Below are 19,077 nucleotides of genomic sequence, written 5' to 3' on the forward strand. Positions count from 1 at the left end.
AGATAAGAATAAGAGTTGACATAAGGTAAGGAGGTTGTGGGTTCAATCCACTCTAACAAAAATTAATTTACTAATTATTAACATTCTACTTCAAAAAAAAAATGATAAAAGATATGCTATTGTTTGGAGTCCATGGGAGTCCAATGAGCCAAGCAACAAAAAGAAACAAATTCCCAGACAATGCGGGCTTTTTTTTTTACCACTAATGGATTCTCAATATAACCCCCAATGTGTCTCTCAGACCAAAGCCTCTTCAAGGAAAATTACTAAGGTCACCAACTTCTCCTTAGGCCTAAGACACTTCGGGTTTTGGACTGTACTACTGATGAAAATCCAGGGCAGCACACATGCAAAGGGATATAATATATTCATCTAAAATTTTAAGATATTTGAAATATGAGACTTCTCTCTTGTACCATAGCCAATGCGGTATTCTATTTTTTACCACTTCCAAGTTTCAAGGTTTCCGAACAGTTATAGATGGTGCAATGGAAAACTTCCTCTTCCATCAGAGAAATTCAACCCTAAATATGTGCATAAAATTTAGATTCATCATATCATTTATAAACAGAAGAGGAAAGAGATCCCATACATATACATATATATATATAAGTGGAGAATTTCTTTTTCTCACAATTCATGATATATTTTGTAAAAAGTAAGACCAACAAAGACAACTATTCCAACCTCAGAACCACATTTCCGAAGTATTGTCCCCTTGGGTCTTGTATGAGCCCTCACGGTTGTCTTTTATGAAAAAGGGTCTCGTTGGATTGAAAAGTGATGTGTTTATAAACTAACCTTAGTCTCGATTCCCAAGCAATGTGGAGCTTTTTGGTATTCCGGAACAACCATAAAATTTTAACTCTAATTAAAATAGATGCAGCTAGCAATCGAACAATGATAGATAGTACCACCATATAAAAAACTGTCAACTAGGAAGACAAATTGGCTTGTAGATTATGTTAAGCAAAACAAATACCTTCTATCCAAGATCAAAGTCTATTGAAATCACTGTAGCTTCCAACCAATACAAGAAATCAGAGAATCCCTGCTTCAGGTTCAATCAGCCATGTAAATGAAAATCCAAGCTCTAGAAACAAATCCTACTTAAGAGAGAAGCATCTGATTTTCTGGCACATGAGAAGAGGAGGGAAACCCCAACCTAGAAGCAGGCAGTCTTGCAGTGGTGGTACCAGTGGTAAGATGCCAAATCTAAAACTGACAGTTGGTGTAATATTTAAAGCAAAAAACATCACTGCTATAAATAAAACATTGATAATATACAGAGCTCCTCCTCATTTGTGCACAATTCAATAGTCAATGTCAGAGGATAGTTATTCATAGCAACTCTTATCTTGCAGGAAAATGGGAACTGCAAAGTTCCACCTTTCCTGTAGACTGTAGTGCAAATAGCTGGACTTCTTCATCCCAAAGAACCAAACAAAACAATCCCAAACATCTCACAATCAAATATCTCACAAAAATAACATAACTACGTAATAGCACTAACAAGCTCTTATGAGGTCATATCATAGACTGATGAAATGACACTTGTGCATCAAATCAAATTAGAAATCAATGGCTAATTGTATTCCTGACTCAAAATATACCTGGAATGCATTAGGGATGACATAAAAATGAGGGGAGAAGTAAGAAATGAGTACGCTATCACTCACATGTAATTACATTTACAATATTGAACAACGATGAAATATGTACTGACAGATATACAGTATTCTAGCAAAAATAAGAGCGTGAACATAAAGTATAAAGAAAATACAAGAAATCGTCTGAATATCAGAGACACAAATCCGTTCAATAATTCTCACGCTCAATGATGTAGCTAGATTTGGATACTCAGATACAGAGCATGTATTAGATTCAACTGAGGACAACTTATATTGAATATCTATTAATGGCGTAATACATACTATCATTTACTATTTTATTTTATTTTATTTTTGTATGCAAAGATCAGGAGGTTCTATGCATTTGCAGGGAAATTTAATTTCACCAACAGGACAACGCTTCATCCATCTGTTGCCCCTCAATGATTGTTTTCACTGTTTGATAAGTTTATGAAATGAAATTTATAACTACTTAGGCCTGTTTACTTTGTGAAAACATTGTGTTTTTCATTTTCTAAAAATGTGTTCATTCTACATGATGAGAGACTCTTGGGGTGAACCATTATCATGGGGAGACGGTGAAATGCTAAGTCAGCTAATTATCCAAATGCCTTCATCCAGGTTTATCCTAATTGCTCTATACAAGCCAAACATCAGTTAAATCCAGAGAGATTATGAATTGTAAGTTAAGTATTGAAATGAACAGATGATCCTCAGATGTAAGAACAAACAATTCTACAATATGAAAGATGCATCATTACTCATTAGTTTCTGTGATTCTAAATTCTTAGTAAACAAATAACACATCGGAATTTCATTCACACAAACACAAACAACCTACCTTGCCATCGATATGCATACCTTCCTATCAATTTTCCAGTAAATTACAACTGTCATAGTCAATCACAAAATTCAAGTAAATTTCAACTCACAATTACAAAGAAAACCATCAGAAATCCACCACAATCATGATAAGTTTTACAAATTCAAAAAACAATTCAAATTTCACATACCGAGGTTACAAATTCACGAACAATCATGAACCATATAAAAAATAGCAAGTCAATGAAGTTGCAACATTACTGTAACTTTCACCCTGATTAAAATCAGGGTAATAAGACAACTCACAACGTATAATGTACCATCACATAAATATCCACTTGATAAGGTAATTAATTCACAACTTAATTGAACTCAGGTCTGATTTTTACAGAGAAGATTAAAAAAAAAAAAAAAAAAAAAAAAAAAATTAAAAACAAACCGAAAAAAAAAAAAAAAAAAGAAAATTAAAAAAAAAAAAAAAAAAAAAACAGAAAATTCATAATCATACCGATGAGAAATATCAAAATAAACACAATAAAAAAAAAAGAGAGAATGAAGCTAATTAATCATACTTCTCTCTCCAAGAGTAAACAATGAAGAAAACCCACGAAAGTGCCAATAGAATATCACCAACAGTTTGTCTAAGCCAATCCCAAGCGAGATCTTCAACTTTACGTTCAAAGTAGATCCTCCACAAAGCCATAAACACATGCAGCAAAATACAACCCTTAGCAAAGAAATTCTGAAAATCACGATCCTTAACAAACGAAACCATGAAGAGAAGAAATCCAATTGCAACAAGGAGTAAACCGGAGAACGAATCGGAGGTTTTGATGAGAAGCTGATCATGCGGTGTAGATCCGAGAAGCTTCGTCGCCGTTTGAACGCCGTGACCGAAAGTGTAGACTTCTTTCATGTAGAACATCATGAGAGCGCCACTTGTGATCGCGATTATAGAGTGGAGAATGCAGATAACGAAAAACGCCGACGATGATCCCATTGGTCGGAAATTGAATCGGCGATTGGAGATTCGAATTTTCAGGGATGAAACATTTGGAATGTGTAAAACCCTAACCTAACTCTCTTTCAGCTCATGTTTTGAGGAACATAACTTATTGTTATGATTAATGATTATTATTAATAATTAATAATGAAAGCTGAATCAAAATAGGAAAATAAAAGTGAGTTTTTTTACCTGAATTGAATTTTTATTTATTTTTTTAATGTTAATAATGACTTGAAATGTATAGTGAGCTTAAAAGATAAGGATCTGGTGGGACCCAGTATAATAAGATAGTCGAGGAGAATAACACGTGGCAGTATGTGGTAGTGCCGTCATAAGAGTTCTTCGGTGGAAATTTGGATATTTCGGATCTCTAGTTGTCATCACGTCGGCAAGGACATGGAAATGTTAAGAGAAGGTTACCCTATTATTTTTCTTGCTCTAAATTTCTAATGAGTTTTTGATATAAATTTCATATACAATCTTCTATTAGGTGGATTTAAATTCTAAGTTTAATGATTATCATTGCTTCAAAAACATTCAAATCTTTAATATTTTTTTTTGTCCACAAAGATGATGATAATGTTCTTTTAGGGAATTAGATGTGTATAATGTTTTCCATGATTATGATGTTTATTTGATAGATGTTGTTTAATAAAATTAAAAAAAAAAAAAGTAAATTTTTATGGTGTATTTGAATCAACGATATGAGAAGAGGGGAGGAAAGTAGTGTTTAATTCAAATTAAGGGAGAAAGATTATTAACGTTAGATTAATAGCAACTACATAAAGTTAGACACTACATTTAAACGCAAAATCTTAAAGTAATTGATATATAAATCATCTCCTTTATATGTTGTTCAATCTTCACTTTTCTAAACAATGTAAAACTTTTAACATATATTTACTACACAATAATTTTTTTCTCAAATGTGAGTCCACGCTATCTATTTATATGGAAGCTATTCATCTTGTTATATTTCCCCACAAGCATAAACATTTTCCATCCACATAACTCACAATAGCTACATAACACGTAGAATTGAAACTCGTGGAAACAACATTAATCTCAACGCGAAGATAAAGAAAGTCGTAAATTTTTATTTCAAAAGAATATCGTCAATCATCATTAAAATTATAATAAATTATTAATGTTTGATTTACATTAAATTATATATTGCATTGATTTATCGAAACTATTGTTAATGAAAACGTTCTCACCAAAATTGTTAACTTGAGAGCTTTACCCTTTTGTCTAGTTGAAAGTGACATGTGATATACCATCTAGATGTTTTAAAAAATGTCATTCAATTTTGATAAAAATCTTCTTAATTTAAATTGTCAACAAAATCATACAGAATACTATGCATCATAAAAAATGTTATGCATCTTTTGTAAAAACTTTGATTTATTAAGTGTCTGCTGCCTACATTTTTTAATTTGGTTGTATGACTTTAAAAAATTACAAAATCACTCCAAAGTTATTAAATATATTTAAGTAAATACTACACATTTTATATTTTAAATTTCCTTGTCAAATTCTCTTGACACACTAAGCCCTACTAGATAGGGGTGGGCAAAGTTCAGTTCTGCACTAGAACCATTTGAAAATTGAACCGAACTGTTTTTCAGTTTAGAAAAACCGAACTGAACCGGTTTTCAGTTCAAAGAACCGAACCGAACTGGTTTATAAAAGTGGTGTACCGGTTTATTATTTTGAACCAAACCGAACTGGTTTAACTTAATTTTTTTGTTCATATAGGCCAAAATTTTCATAATTACCCCTAATTACGACTAAAAAAAATTCGGTTCAAGTTTTTTGAAATAAAAACCGGTTCGATTTGGTTTTTTAAACAAAAAACCAGTTCGGTTCGGTTTTTTGAATTGAAAAACCGGTTCGGTTTTTTGAATTGAAAAACCGGTTCGGTTCAGTTCTGGTTTTACAAAATCAGTTCGAAAACAGTTCGGTTCTTAAACCAGTTCAGTTCAAAACCAATTCGGTTCGGTTCGGTTCGGCAGTTTGGTTCAGTTTTTGGTTTTTTTGAACACCCCTACAAGATTAGTTAAAAACCCTAATTGGACAAGAATGAGCCAAGGAAGGACGAAAATGACCTAAATGTTCATCCAATGACACAAACACACCTATTGGTTGCACAAGATTGGTTAAAAACACTAATTGGACAAGCATAAGCCTAGGGAGGACGAAAATGACCTAAATGTTCATCCAATGACACAAACACACCTATTGGTTGCACAAGATTGGTTAAAAACACTAATTGGGCAAGAATAAGCCAAGGGAAGACGAAAATGCCCTAAATGTTCATCCAATGACACAAATGAACTCATTGGATGCACAAGATTGGTTAAAAATCCTAATTGGACAAGAATGAGCCAAGGAAGGACGAAAATGACCTAAATGTTCATCCAATGACACAAACACACCAATTGGATGCACAAGATTTGTTAAAAACCCTAATTGGACAAGAAAAAACCGGTTCGGTTCAGTTCTGGTTTTACAAAATCAGTTCGAAAACAGTTCGGTTCTTAAACCAGTTCAGTTCAAAACCAATTCGGTTCGGTTCGGTTCATCAGTTTGGTTCAGTTTTTGGTTTTTTTGAACACCCCTACTACTAGACCTATTAAGATACTAGTATCGTTTTTAAACACAATTCCACTTTTTAACTCAACTTGATTAAAGTCGTTTTTTTCAACGTAAATAAAATCTTTAAAAACCCATATTTTTCAAAACTATACCTAACACGAAGAAAAGCAGTATCATAAATTCTGGATCTAAAAATTGATATAACCAATACAATAATTGACTTAAATGCCAACCAGGCTCATTTACATATGGAAGTTGTAAGAGGAACAACAAAAACCAAATGGGAGACAACATTTAATGTGGATGTCTTTAACAGTCTTTTCCTTGTAAAAATGGCACAACATAATGGTACCACATGCGAGTAATTTGGTCACAAGTAGTAGCAACCATTACCATAATTATTGAAAATTTTACTTTATATATATATACAACAAAAAATTCGACAGCGATGGACGATTGCACAAAGTAAAAAAGAATGAGAGTGTCCGTGTGGAAACAATACAACATTCATTTTCTAATTCCACATTTTCCCTCCAGCTCCTGCAATGAATGATTTTCGTAGGTGGAATGCCAAAAAAATAACAACAAAAAAAAGTTATGATATAGTCACCCAAAACAAAATTTTAATTTGCATCAACGTCTCTATTTCCAGCCACAACTTTGCGGTGGCGCCTAGAACCCGTTCTCCTATCTCTTCCCCGCCTTCCAGGGCCTCTCCTTGCTATTGGAATAGCGACTTTTTCTTGTGTAGTTTCAAGCATAGGGAATGCAGGAGGAGGAGGAGACGGAGGAGGTGGTGGAGGATTCAGAGCAACAACCACCGGTGCGGCTAGGCGCTCCAATACATCCCTATGGTATTTCTGTAAGCACAAAATACAGTAAGTGTGAGATCATGATATCACATGGCTATACAGTAAATAGTGTTACAACCAAAATTGAAACTAAAAATAAACATAAAAGCAAGAAGCTCAGTAGAAACTCAATCAAAAACTTTAACAAAGGTGGTTGCATTAAGCTTTTCCAACCACAACAGTTACAATGTAATTAAAAAAAATGCTATTATCACATGATATAATGGAATTGTTCATATCCTCCCCAGGCCTCACGCTCGGGGCAGAGGAAATTCAGCGTGTTTCGTCTTTTTTATAATCATGTTATAGATATGAAGTATCGACCGCCGTTTAGCGGTGACTAACTTCCGTCAGGGAACAAATTGGACACACAAGGCGGGTTCACCTCCCAAACGGGTTTTTCTCCATACATAAGAAGAATTAGGTATCAAACTCCTATTCACTTGTTTAAGGTGCTAGAGTCCCTTACCACTCATACCAACAATTAGTTGGTTCAGGGTGTTTGGTCTATTTGCATTTTTAATTATATTTTTATTAATAACTAAATAAATAAATGTCACTTTGTTTTCATTATGTTTCTGTTTTTGAAAATTGTGAAGAGAAACGTGCAAAAATCAGATGTTAAAGATCAATCATATGAATACGGTATTCTCACTTCTCATAAGCCAAAAAGCTACAGAAGTCTCCTTGCAAAGCAAGAACTGTCCCTTCTGAGTTCTGGGATATTTTATACAAATAAAAATGAAATAAAATAATTACCTGTACTACAAAGTTGCGTCTTTCGCAATCCAGGAACATGTGAAAATGAAAATCCACCCTCGACAAAAATTTGTCCCTGACAGTTGAGAAACTAATCTGGTCCCGAGAAGTAAATCGGTCAACTTCATTGAACCAAAGACAAGTAAAGAGGTTGCTAATTGGAACATGTTCTCGTATTATCACACATCCTTCAGGAACATCTGCATTTGAGCACTATCAAGGTTGAGAAAAATCATATATGTTGAACCAGGTGAATCTCATCCCAGAAGTGAACAGAAGTTTAGCATACCACTTATAAGAGGAAGTTTGGCTTCCGTATACGGAGTCAGACCCTCATTCTTGTAAAACTCAATTTGGAAATCGATAGAGGCATTGTCATACTTTGCAGCAGCTTTATTTGCCTCTGCCTCAACAAATACATCAAAGCGTCTATAATGTTTGGATATTGCAAAAGTTGCATTGTTCCTCCACAAGAATCTAATTAAGCATGAGAGTAATTTAGGTGCCAAAATATGTATTCTATCAAGACAGAAAAAATAAAGCTATACAATATTACAGTCTCAAAATAATAGTTCTATATGCTGAAGTAGACATTTGGCAAGACTAGAAATCAGAAACATTAAATCTAACATCATCCTATAAAATATGAATTTATGGAAGTTCTTAAGAGGTGATGATTGATAGCTTCACTTATGCAAGTTCCTGATGAAATGGTGGTGAAAACCTACATCACAATTCACATGAAGATACTTGATTATTCTATGCTTATGTACTGATTGGTATTTAGCCTACTGAAGCATGGAATAGGGGCAACTCCACAGCTTGGATTTCAGAAACCAAAATAAATTTTATGCTATAAGGCCAATCATTTAGATTTTTTCACTAAACTCAAACTTCCAGCAACCAAACTATAGGCAAAACTAGAACCATTACGTGGTCTAAACATATTATTGGACTTTTCAGAATTTTCAATGCTATGTAATGACTCAAAGAATCGTAAAGATATCTACGGAGTAAAGATTACATTATACAACAAAAATAAAACAATTGTGAAACTGAATGTAAAACATTGAGTTTATTCTGCACAAACAGTATATGGTATCAATTTCCAGCAGAATTAAACAGAAAGGTGAAACGGAACCAGATGATGTACAAATGTAGGAGTGAAACGGAATCTTCTCATAATTTTCACAATGAGCAAACACTGAAATATACCTTTCGAGGATTTGATATGGATCAACAACAAGCTCAAGCTTTCCATCAAGCCATATGGAGTATCGGGCATTTGGAGTCATTCTATGTAATAGAAGCTTCGGAATCTGTGGAAAAATTAGTAAGTTACAGAAACATAAGTGAGTGAGATATTTTGTTATTTCAATTCATACCAAAAAGCTCAAATTATATTTTTAAGTAAAAAAACATCAAAATGCTAAAACAAGAGGATCTAGCCAATATTACGTCTACTAATCTAAGTCTTTTTCCCCTTTCTTTTCTGTGTATAAGGGTCAATTGGTATGGCATACTGAAAATTCCAATGTAGATTACAGAAAGACAAAAATGATCGGATTATATCAGTAAAAAAAGTCAGCAACATATTTTACTAACAGTTGGTATGCTAATATCTAGTTCATAGTCATGTCATGACAGTGCTTTCTGACATATAATTCCGACCTTCCCTGAACGTCTTGCATCTGTGTATGGAAGATTACGAGCGACAATAATTCTCCACAAACCAATCTTCTTGCTGGTTCCCAGCCTGCCAGAACTCCTCAAATATTTTTCTGTTTCTTCATCAACAAACATAAGGAAGCATACAGTCTGCTTCGAATACTCGCTTATATTTTTTGGCTCATTTATCTCATCAAAATTTCCTGAACAAGATATGTAATTCATCAGGAACGTACAACCTTAAACAATTAAATAAATAAAAGCAAAAACCACATAATACAAACCAAATACAGCTGACGCAACAACTATGCCACGACATTGCTCCATATCAAGGAGGTCATCTTCATCAATGTCAAATCCTGTGTTGCGGCCAGGTTTAATTCCTCTAACAAATCTGAATGATGTTAATATGCATCATTGAAGATGCAGAATGGACAGATGTGAGTAAAAGGGAAACACAGAATATTCTTCAACGGATAAAGATATAGATAGGGAAACGGCTAATCCAACAATATAACTAACACATACCCACAGTGCACATTCATTGACTCCCGTATATCAAAAGAATCATTTCTTTGCCCCAACGTGGGATATCCACCAAAATCCGAACCACCAAATTCTCCATCTCTGCTAAGATTTTCCTCATATATAAATGTTAACTTGTTAAGCACCGGAGATGGCGAGGGAAACTTTGGCATAAGTCCTATGGCTTCATCCACAGGAAGGTAGCATACTGGACATGCTGAAAAGCATACAAACCAAGTTATTCAGGAACAACACCATTAACATTAAGTAATCTAAACCATATCCTAAGCCTTTCATGTCATCATGAACTCCAAATTTGAGGAACCAATCAATATCTACAGTGATGACGGATACTATTGTGAATTACTCGGCATAAAATAACCTAATATAATACATCTGAGGCATCAATTAGTATTACAAAACTAGAACTTACGTCGTGGCCCAGTACGCTTTTTATCTGCTGGCGGTGGAGGGAGCGTAAAACTATTACACGGATGCCCTGGAGGAAGATTATAACCTAGAAAATAATTTGGTGGAGAAAGGGGTAGTACCAAATTAGTAGCAAAGCCCATGATCTTCGCCGTGGAGATCATAGATGGAGAGTTACTTATAGACATGCTCTCATTCACACTAATGTTTTCCACACCGTTCCCCTCCTGTGTATCTTCACCTGAAAGCAAGTCATACATCACAAAAATCAAAAAGTTTAAATCACATGAATCGCAAAAAAATAAATTTATATTCCTTCTTCCCCTTCAACAAAGCACTTATAAATTGATCGTTAAAAGTATATATTCAATAAGAAATCATGTTGTCAATTGTGGATCACAGAAAATAGTGCAGTCTGTTATACGGCCGTTACTAAATAGCATATAGCAGAAGAAGAGCGATTTGTTTAAATTTTGCTACGCTATAGCACCACTATTTGACAACACAATAAGCAATCACATTAATCAAAATGAAATTTAAAAACATCTTAACCCGTACAAAATTTGATAAAGTAACAGAAGCAATCTAAAGGCTAAAGCCACCATAGTACAAACTACAAAAAAAAAAAAAAAAAAACCAATCAAAGTTGTAGAAAGAAAAAGGAGAAAGTGTGAGAAATTATAAAACCTTTTCCAACATACAAAACCCAGACGAAAACAGCAGCAGAGATCACACATAGAAACAGCATTCCAACTTTCTTACGACCAGCAAACTTGCAGATCCAATGAAACAATCTCTCTTTCTCTTTGAACATCTTAGATTGCTTTCTTGCTGTTTGAATTGGTGACAAACCATTCTGTAGCTGTTTCTCCAAAGATCCATAACTACTAGAACGAATACCCAATGACCCACCACTCATCTTATCTCTAAACCCTCACGATCATACCCTCCTCTCATTGCATTTCACACCCCCTCATCAAAATTTTCATCATTTCAAGTACTCCCAAACACACACAAACCCACTTCACCAATTTCCCCCAAACTTGAAGGTTATTGGATTCAAATTCCCCTGTTATTCAATTCCACTTCAGCAATGCCGCTCTCACTTTCAAGTTTCAACTCAACAATGAAAAATTGAAAATCAATATTAAAAATTCTATGCATGAGTGTTTGAACAGAAACGAAATAATAACAAAATCAAATCACAGTTACAGAAGCAGAGAGAAAACAAAACCAAACTGAAATTCGATTATATAACACTGAATCAAAAAATTGTTCACGAGATAAATTTCCCCTTTTGCTGCAAACAGGGGATGAATGAATCTAGGGTTCTCTAATTGAACCTTAGGGTTTTTAGAAGAAGAAATCAGGGATCAGAAAATTCAATATATTTCTTTTTTTTTTTTAATAATGCTGCTTGAGTCTGAAAACTAAGCAGTGTTGATCTTGGAGAAGAAAATAATAATATTCATGGAATATTTATATAAGGAGATTTACAAAAAATCATGTGGAAAAAAAAAAGAAAAAAAAATTACTACTACCTTTCGGACAGTGTTAATCAGCGTAACATGACAGAGAAATACATGGTGCTACCCTAACTCATTTGTTCACATTTGGCATCTTAATTAAACTTAAGGATATGGTCAATTATAATTAATTCGGTACTTCTAATCTTTGATTAACCGGACAGCATGTCTTAATTACAGTTAATAATTAATAATTAATAATTAATGGCAAACGGTTTGTTTAATTATACTGTACTACCATAACAGTTTGCCGCGCACAGCTTGTCCTTAATGATTAGTGTGATCCCTACTTTTAGTATTTTTTATTAGTATAATAATTTAATAATTTACTACACACCAATTCTTAGGACCAATACTAAGTTGACGTAACAAATTCAAACACACAATTTTTATAGTATATTTCAAAGAAGTAATTTTATACTTTACCCACAACAATTCTTAGGATCAATCTAAGCTGACGTAACGAAATGTACCACAATTATTTCAAAAATCATTTTTATTCTTATAAAATACGTACTATAAAATTATTATAAACAAAAATAATTATTTTTATAGTTATTAAAAAATTAATTAGATGCATTTAATTTTTTGATTTCATGTAAAATAAAATTTAAATTTATTAAATTATTCATTTGAATGTAAACATTCAATTACAAACATTAAATATTTTTTATTAAAGTATATATTACGAATACTAGTATTAAATAAATAAAAAGTATTTAATTTTTATTTATAATATTGACCAATATTTATTGTCACTTTTTTTGTAAAGAAAGCAAGAATCACGACTATAATCAAACTAATAATCTTTGAATCATATTTAATTTTTATTTTATTTTTTAATGAGTTCTGCTTGGACTCTTGTTAGTCTAATCTTAATATTGATTGCAAAGTTTTCACCAAAAAAGTTAGCATGTATTTGAATTTTTCTAAATTGTCCACACATAAACCATCGAAACCTTATGCAACAATTAACGACGCATTTTAAGACTCAAACTTAAGCCACTAATTGATTGTGTTCTAACGCACAACTCGACATTAAGCCACTAAGGCTAGGACTGTTCATGTGTTATGTCAAATTAGTCATGAGTCGACCTAAACACACAGTTTGGGTCGGATAATTGGATGATCTTGATTTTCAAAATAAGAAAATAGATTAATAAAATTAAACACGGGATAAAATTGAATCTGGTCTAGATAAATACAAATGACTCAATTTTTCTAAAAAGCATGTAATTTTTATTTTTTTGAAAAACTTAAAAAGTCTTCCTTCAAATCAACAAAAAAAATTAACTTACAAGATTCAAGTCTAACTCATGTTCTTAATACCGGATTTACTCATCCTACCCACTGCTTCACTCTATTTTTTAATCTTTTTACTTTGATGCATTTAGACTTTTTTGTAAATTTAGGCTTTGCACCTTTTTTATTTTGTGAGTCGTTATTTTGGTTATTTTATGATATTAAAATTTAATTATTTTAATACTTGTAAGTATTTTTTGTAATTTTAAGTTATATAATTACAATTACTTTGATATTTATAAATATTTTATGATAAGTTTTAACTTTGATATTTATTGTACGTATATTTTTTACGTTAAAACAATAATAGAAATTGTTTATATTGTATTTTTGAAAGAAAAAAAATAAAATAGGATGATTTTATTTTTTATTATGTGATTTTTAAATAGATTTAAAATAAATTAAAGAAATTTTTTGTGTGGATAATCTGGTATCCAATCCAACTCAAATTGAAAATATGCGGTTTGATTCAAACTAACTTAATGTTGTAACTAACAGTTTATTTTCATACCCAAATTAAAATTTTCTATATGGATTACATTTTTATTTTGACCAAACTGCCCCCAAATTGACCCATGTATAGTCCTAACTAACACCCAACCAAGCCAACACAACATTCGAATTGTGACCCGAAAAAAACACCAAAATAAGTGTTTAGGTGTTTTATGGAAAATGCATTCGCTAACACAGAATGAATCCAAATGAGTTGCACCACCATGTATGGCACAAAACCTCTTTCAAGAGATGATAAATTCCTTTGATTATATAATCACAACTAATTGAGTTTATCCAAAATCCAGCTAATATGAAAATCTAATATGTATTATTAATGTAAAATAATTTTAACATTGACATCTAATATGAACATCTTGTATTCTACCAAACCTCAAAGATATTTTAAATTTTATCATATGAAATGAAGAATTATGATTTTTTATTGAATAAAATCATAAAATAATAATATATCTATAATCTATATTGTTGTCCAAATTGTAAATTTGTTGTTTTCTGAAGAGCACAGAGACATATACAAAAGAGAGCATCCCCACTCCCCACCACAATGAATGAGAGTTTGATACGAATGTATTAACTTGTGATGTCTCATTGGATTTGTTTTGTAACCTTGCATTGCATATCATCACAAAGTTGCTTTCCGTGATTTATCTGATTTTGTACTATAGAACAACTTGCATACCATGTCATTCTTTCTTTCTTTTTTTGATAGAAACATAACATGTCACTATTCTAAGTTGTAATTACGTTTTGAGTGTTATGAATATGTCAATTTTTCCGATATCATTCTACCAAATTGTTTTTTTACCAAGATCTGAATAATCATATATACTTTTCTATCAAAAATTAATGATATTCATATCTACCTTATTGAAGACATATTTCACATATTCGTTCAAAAAATATATATATGTTTTCAATATATAGTATAATTCGTTTTTCCTCTTTAATCGGGGCATTTTCACATTGTAACTAATCAATAAGTTGATTTAAAATTAAAGAGCTAATCAATGAGTAAATATTTTTTTTAATCTACTCTTATTATGATCGATGTGTTAAAACTTCTATATTAATAACAATTATTTTTGTCTATTAATTTGTGAATATCTTTGAGTTTTAATTAAATATTTTTTTTATTTTAAATTGTGACACCTTCTCATACTATATTTTTTTCGTAAAAATAATAATTACTTCATCCATCTCACAATGATTGTCTCAATATTTAATCTTTTAATATAGATTAACAAAAATGTATAAAATAAAATGGAGAATAATAATGTTGCGAAAATATCATTATCAAGTATTGAAAAATTCATCATTATTATTAATGCAAAGTAAAAAATATTGAATTGAAAGTGGTACATGTAGTATTAATCAAAGGATCCAATGAAAGAAAAAAAAATAGTTAATTTTATATTGTAAATTGGAAATGGTTATTCATTTTTTGATAAAGTTTTTTATAAATGTATCACTTAGTATGAGAATTGATGAAGTATTATTTTTGTTTTTAAATAATTCTCTTTAAATTCAGTCAACTATTTTTTCACTCATTAAGAAAGTAAATAATTGTATTAAATTTGTTAAAAATTGATATTAATTTTTCAAGTTTTTTTCTTTAAAGAAAGATAATTAATTAATGTTTATATTATAAAATAATATATATTATTTATTGTAGAAAAATATGTGAATTAATTAATGACATGTTAGTAAAGAAAAATTAACATGGTTGAAAATTTAAATAAAATTTCATAAAAAGGGATAAAATAAATGGTGCCTAATCTTCCAGTTTTGGGGTTTGGTTACTGTTGTTAATACAATTTTGCTTTTTTTTTTTTTATAAAAAAAATGGTTGGATCGATTTATGTGTTAATAATCACACGCATTCACATTATTTATATACAAACTAATACTAGTATAACTCAAAAGCTTCATTTCGTTAATATTTTTTTTTATAAAAGCTTTAATTAATCATGTTATGATATAAATGTGTTCAATTATTTGTTATAAAATAGTTGTACCTACTTCATGGCATTGACCCCATGAAAATTAAACTCAGAAAGGAACTGAGCATCCAGAGCAGAAGATAGTTAGAAAAGAACAATCTCACACGATTCTTTCCACTAGTTTTAAAATTGAGTGAATAAATTCATCTCTGAAATTATAATAATTGATTAAATTAGTTTATAATTTTACAAACAGATAAATACATCATTAAAATTATAAGATATCAATCAAAAACTCTCAGTAAATATTTGACGTTACATATTTTGATGTAACACGATAATTGCACATTATCAACTTATGTACGTCAATATATTTTTATAGAGACAAATTTGTCAATGAAATTTAGTTATCTCAAAAACAAATTGATGAATACTTGTAATTATCTATGCACTAATTATTGACTATTAGTCTATAAAATATTTAAATTTCATAAAAAAAATGAATTGATATTATAATTACTTAATATAAAGTGGTCAACACAAATTAGTCACATGTTGAATTAATATATCACATAAAAGTTTTTTAATGATAAAAGTTTAAATTTAGATTATTTTTATTAATATTTTACCATTTCAATTATATATTTATCAATTTATAAAATTTAAAAATTAATTTGACCTACATTTACAATTTCATAGAACAATTTACCTATTCAAATTTGCAGATAAAAATTAAAGCAAACGCATCTATCTATATATTTGGTAGGTTTGCATGCATTTTGTTTTAAATAAAAGTTATTCAAATTAGTATCTGCGTTATTTGTTTTTGCTGAAAAAAGAAAAAGGTATTTCAATCAATATGAAAAAGTTGTAATTAAACACCGCATAGCATAAGCATTGGTTCAAAATTGGTCCAATCTCATTATCGAAAAATAAAAATAAAAACATCACAATATCACGTTTGAAGTATATGTATTGCAGATAATTTAATTTTACGTTATGTGTAGACTTAATCACAATTTGTAACGTTTTATCGATAGAAAACAATTTTAATCAGGAAATTTCCGTGGAAGGAGAGATTTTACTAAGTGCAGTAAAGAGGGATTAAGATTATATGCTTTTTTAAAGGACAAGTTTTATAGAAGACAATGGGTGCACGAAATTGACAATGACACTGAATGAAGTTTGATTACGTAAAGAAGGATTTTGTTTTTATTGTTTTGCAAATAGCTGTGGAAGAATTTTTGTCGCGTGTAATGACAAACTTTGTCACGATTAATTCAGGCCAATGGACAATTGGTCTACAACAATTGAGAAATATTATTAAAAATAAAATTTGATAAAAAATAAGACACAGTTAAAATATTTTTATATTTTATTTTGTATTAAACTTTGTATTTTAATAATATTATCCACAATAATTATTGGTATTTCATTTTATCAATTTAATTAATTGCCTTTTACTATTGTCCGAGAGATAATTTTATTTTAAATTTTTTCTTTTTGTCATTTGTATTTCACCGTTTGAACGGTATTAAAATTTATAAAAAATAAGTCTTAAGTTTTGTATTTTATAGTAATATTTTTCTTTTTTTAAAATAAAAAAATTAATATTTATTTATTTAAATTAAAAGAGTATATTGATCAACAATAATACACATAAAGATGAATTTGTGAATTAATTCATATTATTTAAATTAATAATATAAAATAATAAAATTAAAGTGGTCATAATATTTATATCTATAGATATGCAATGTTGATAATACTGAAATTAATTATTGAATTTACATATATTAGATATAAAGTAAATGTGTAAATTTAAACAAAATAAATATGGCAACAAGACAAAAAACTAAATGTTGCACTTAATAGAAAAGATAATAAAAAATAAAATAAAAAAATTGATTTATGTGAAAATTGTTTATTTGAGTAAAAGAATGGAGAAAAAAGGATATTGATTAATGATGTCAGACAAAAAATTATAAAATTGTTTATTCATGCTTTAAAAATATAAAAAAATTATAATACTACATACAAAGTAATATGATTATTAATGTTGAAAAAATTAGTGACCTGAATGGTATTGCTAAAGCAACTATTGAAGAGTGAGATGGGCACCACAACGGAGTTCAAATTTAAAACCCACCGCTACACTAACTACTCCCTCCGTACGATAGTAAAGTGTTTGGTAACTACGATATTTGAAGTTTATTTTTTATTTAATTTTAAATTATTATTTAATTATTTATGTCTTAAATATCAATACTATAATTTTTTTTATAAATCTAAAAAAATTATCACCATTTTCAAATAAAATTCAAAAAATTCATTAATAATTTCTAATTTTTTTTTATATATTTGTTAAATTCATGACTTAAAATTTTAAATAAACTTATATCTTTATCTTCAATAATAACAACATTAAAGTCTATTAAATAAAGAATTTACACTTTAAAATTCGATTTCAAATCACAAATAGAATATCTTTTTCTTTTTTCTACTTTTCTCCAAATGAAATCCCTAAATATGTGAGTTTTGTATTTGATGTTGGAGATGAAAATATAAGTTTATTTAAATTTTGAATTCGATGAAAATTAGAATTTGTTAAAGATGATAATTATTTTTTTGAATTTTGTTTGAAGATGATGATAAATTTTATATATTTATCTAAAAAAACAAAAAACAAAAGGATAAATTTTATAGACTTGTGGAATATTATGTAAACGATCAATTTAAAAAAAAATATATAAATAATTGAATTGTTGCTGAAATGTAATTTAATGGTCCATGAGATTTATTTTGACTTAAAGTTGTGAATGTGTCATTATTCATTTTAAGTTTTTGAAGTTGATTTTTAAAGTTTTAAATCTTAAATATTAGTTCAAGTGACAAAATAGCAACCTTATTAGGTTTAATATCATATCTCAAAATCGTAAAATATTAATAGAATTGAAAGAAAAAAAATTAGTTTATATCTAACACCGTTGTAGTCCCAAAAATAACTAACACTGTTCAATTTTTTAATTAATGGCAACTAATTAAATCATTTTCTAAGATATTTATCTTTTATTTAAAAAAATCCAGTTGAGATCATCTTCTTCCCTCTTTCCATGGACTCTAATATTCTCCCCACACAATAAACCATCATCTTTTTTCTTTTATAACCATTTAACCCTTGGCAAACATTCTATTGGTATATAAAAAATTACCAGTACAGTGCAAGTAATTGATTATGTATTTTGTTTTCTTAATAATTAGGATTGATTTTAAAATAAGAATGAAGAATATTTTAATTTATGATCAATTTCATTATATATTTTTTTTTTTAACATTTGAAAAGAATTTATTTTTCTATGAAAAAAAGCAATCAAATACAATGTTTATATGATAGTTTAATTTTGCTATTAAAAATGTAACCGTGTAGTCTTTGCTTTGACTTTTGTATGTGTAAGAAGACTTGGCTACCACTCCATCTTTAAATGATTTTAATTATTGGTTAAT

The 19,077-nt window shown here is 29.7% G+C and overlaps 2 protein-coding genes across 2 annotated transcripts; both read right to left on the minus strand.

The window, feature by feature from the left end:
* Positions 1-2,765: 2,765 nt before the first annotated feature.
* On the minus strand, positions 2,766-3,628 carry LOC101495580 (uncharacterized). The gene has a single exon (XM_004485725.4). It carries the CDS (start codon positions 3,451-3,453, stop codon positions 3,016-3,018), a length of 438 nt encoding a protein of 145 aa, XP_004485782.1. The 5' UTR covers positions 3,454-3,628; the 3' UTR covers positions 2,766-3,015.
* A 2,624-nt stretch (positions 3,629-6,252) lies between these two features.
* Positions 6,253-11,859, minus strand: LOC101495908 (probable hexosyltransferase MUCI70). Its single transcript, XM_073370293.1, has 9 exons — positions 10,977-11,859; positions 10,294-10,530; positions 9,864-10,077; positions 9,620-9,729; positions 9,339-9,538; positions 8,883-8,986; positions 7,957-8,144; positions 7,668-7,867; positions 6,253-6,917 (listed from the first exon to the last, which is right to left on the minus strand). Exons 1-9 carry the CDS (start codon positions 11,206-11,208, stop codon positions 6,681-6,683), a joined length of 1,722 nt encoding a protein of 573 aa, XP_073226394.1. The 5' UTR covers positions 11,209-11,859; the 3' UTR covers positions 6,253-6,680.
* Between the last annotated feature and the right edge of the window lie 7,218 nt (positions 11,860-19,077).

The sequence above is a fragment of the Cicer arietinum genome, chromosome 1, assembly GCF_000331145.2.
Source record: "Cicer arietinum cultivar CDC Frontier isolate Library 1 chromosome 1, Cicar.CDCFrontier_v2.0, whole genome shotgun sequence".
Taxonomy (NCBI): domain Eukaryota; kingdom Viridiplantae; phylum Streptophyta; class Magnoliopsida; order Fabales; family Fabaceae; genus Cicer; species Cicer arietinum.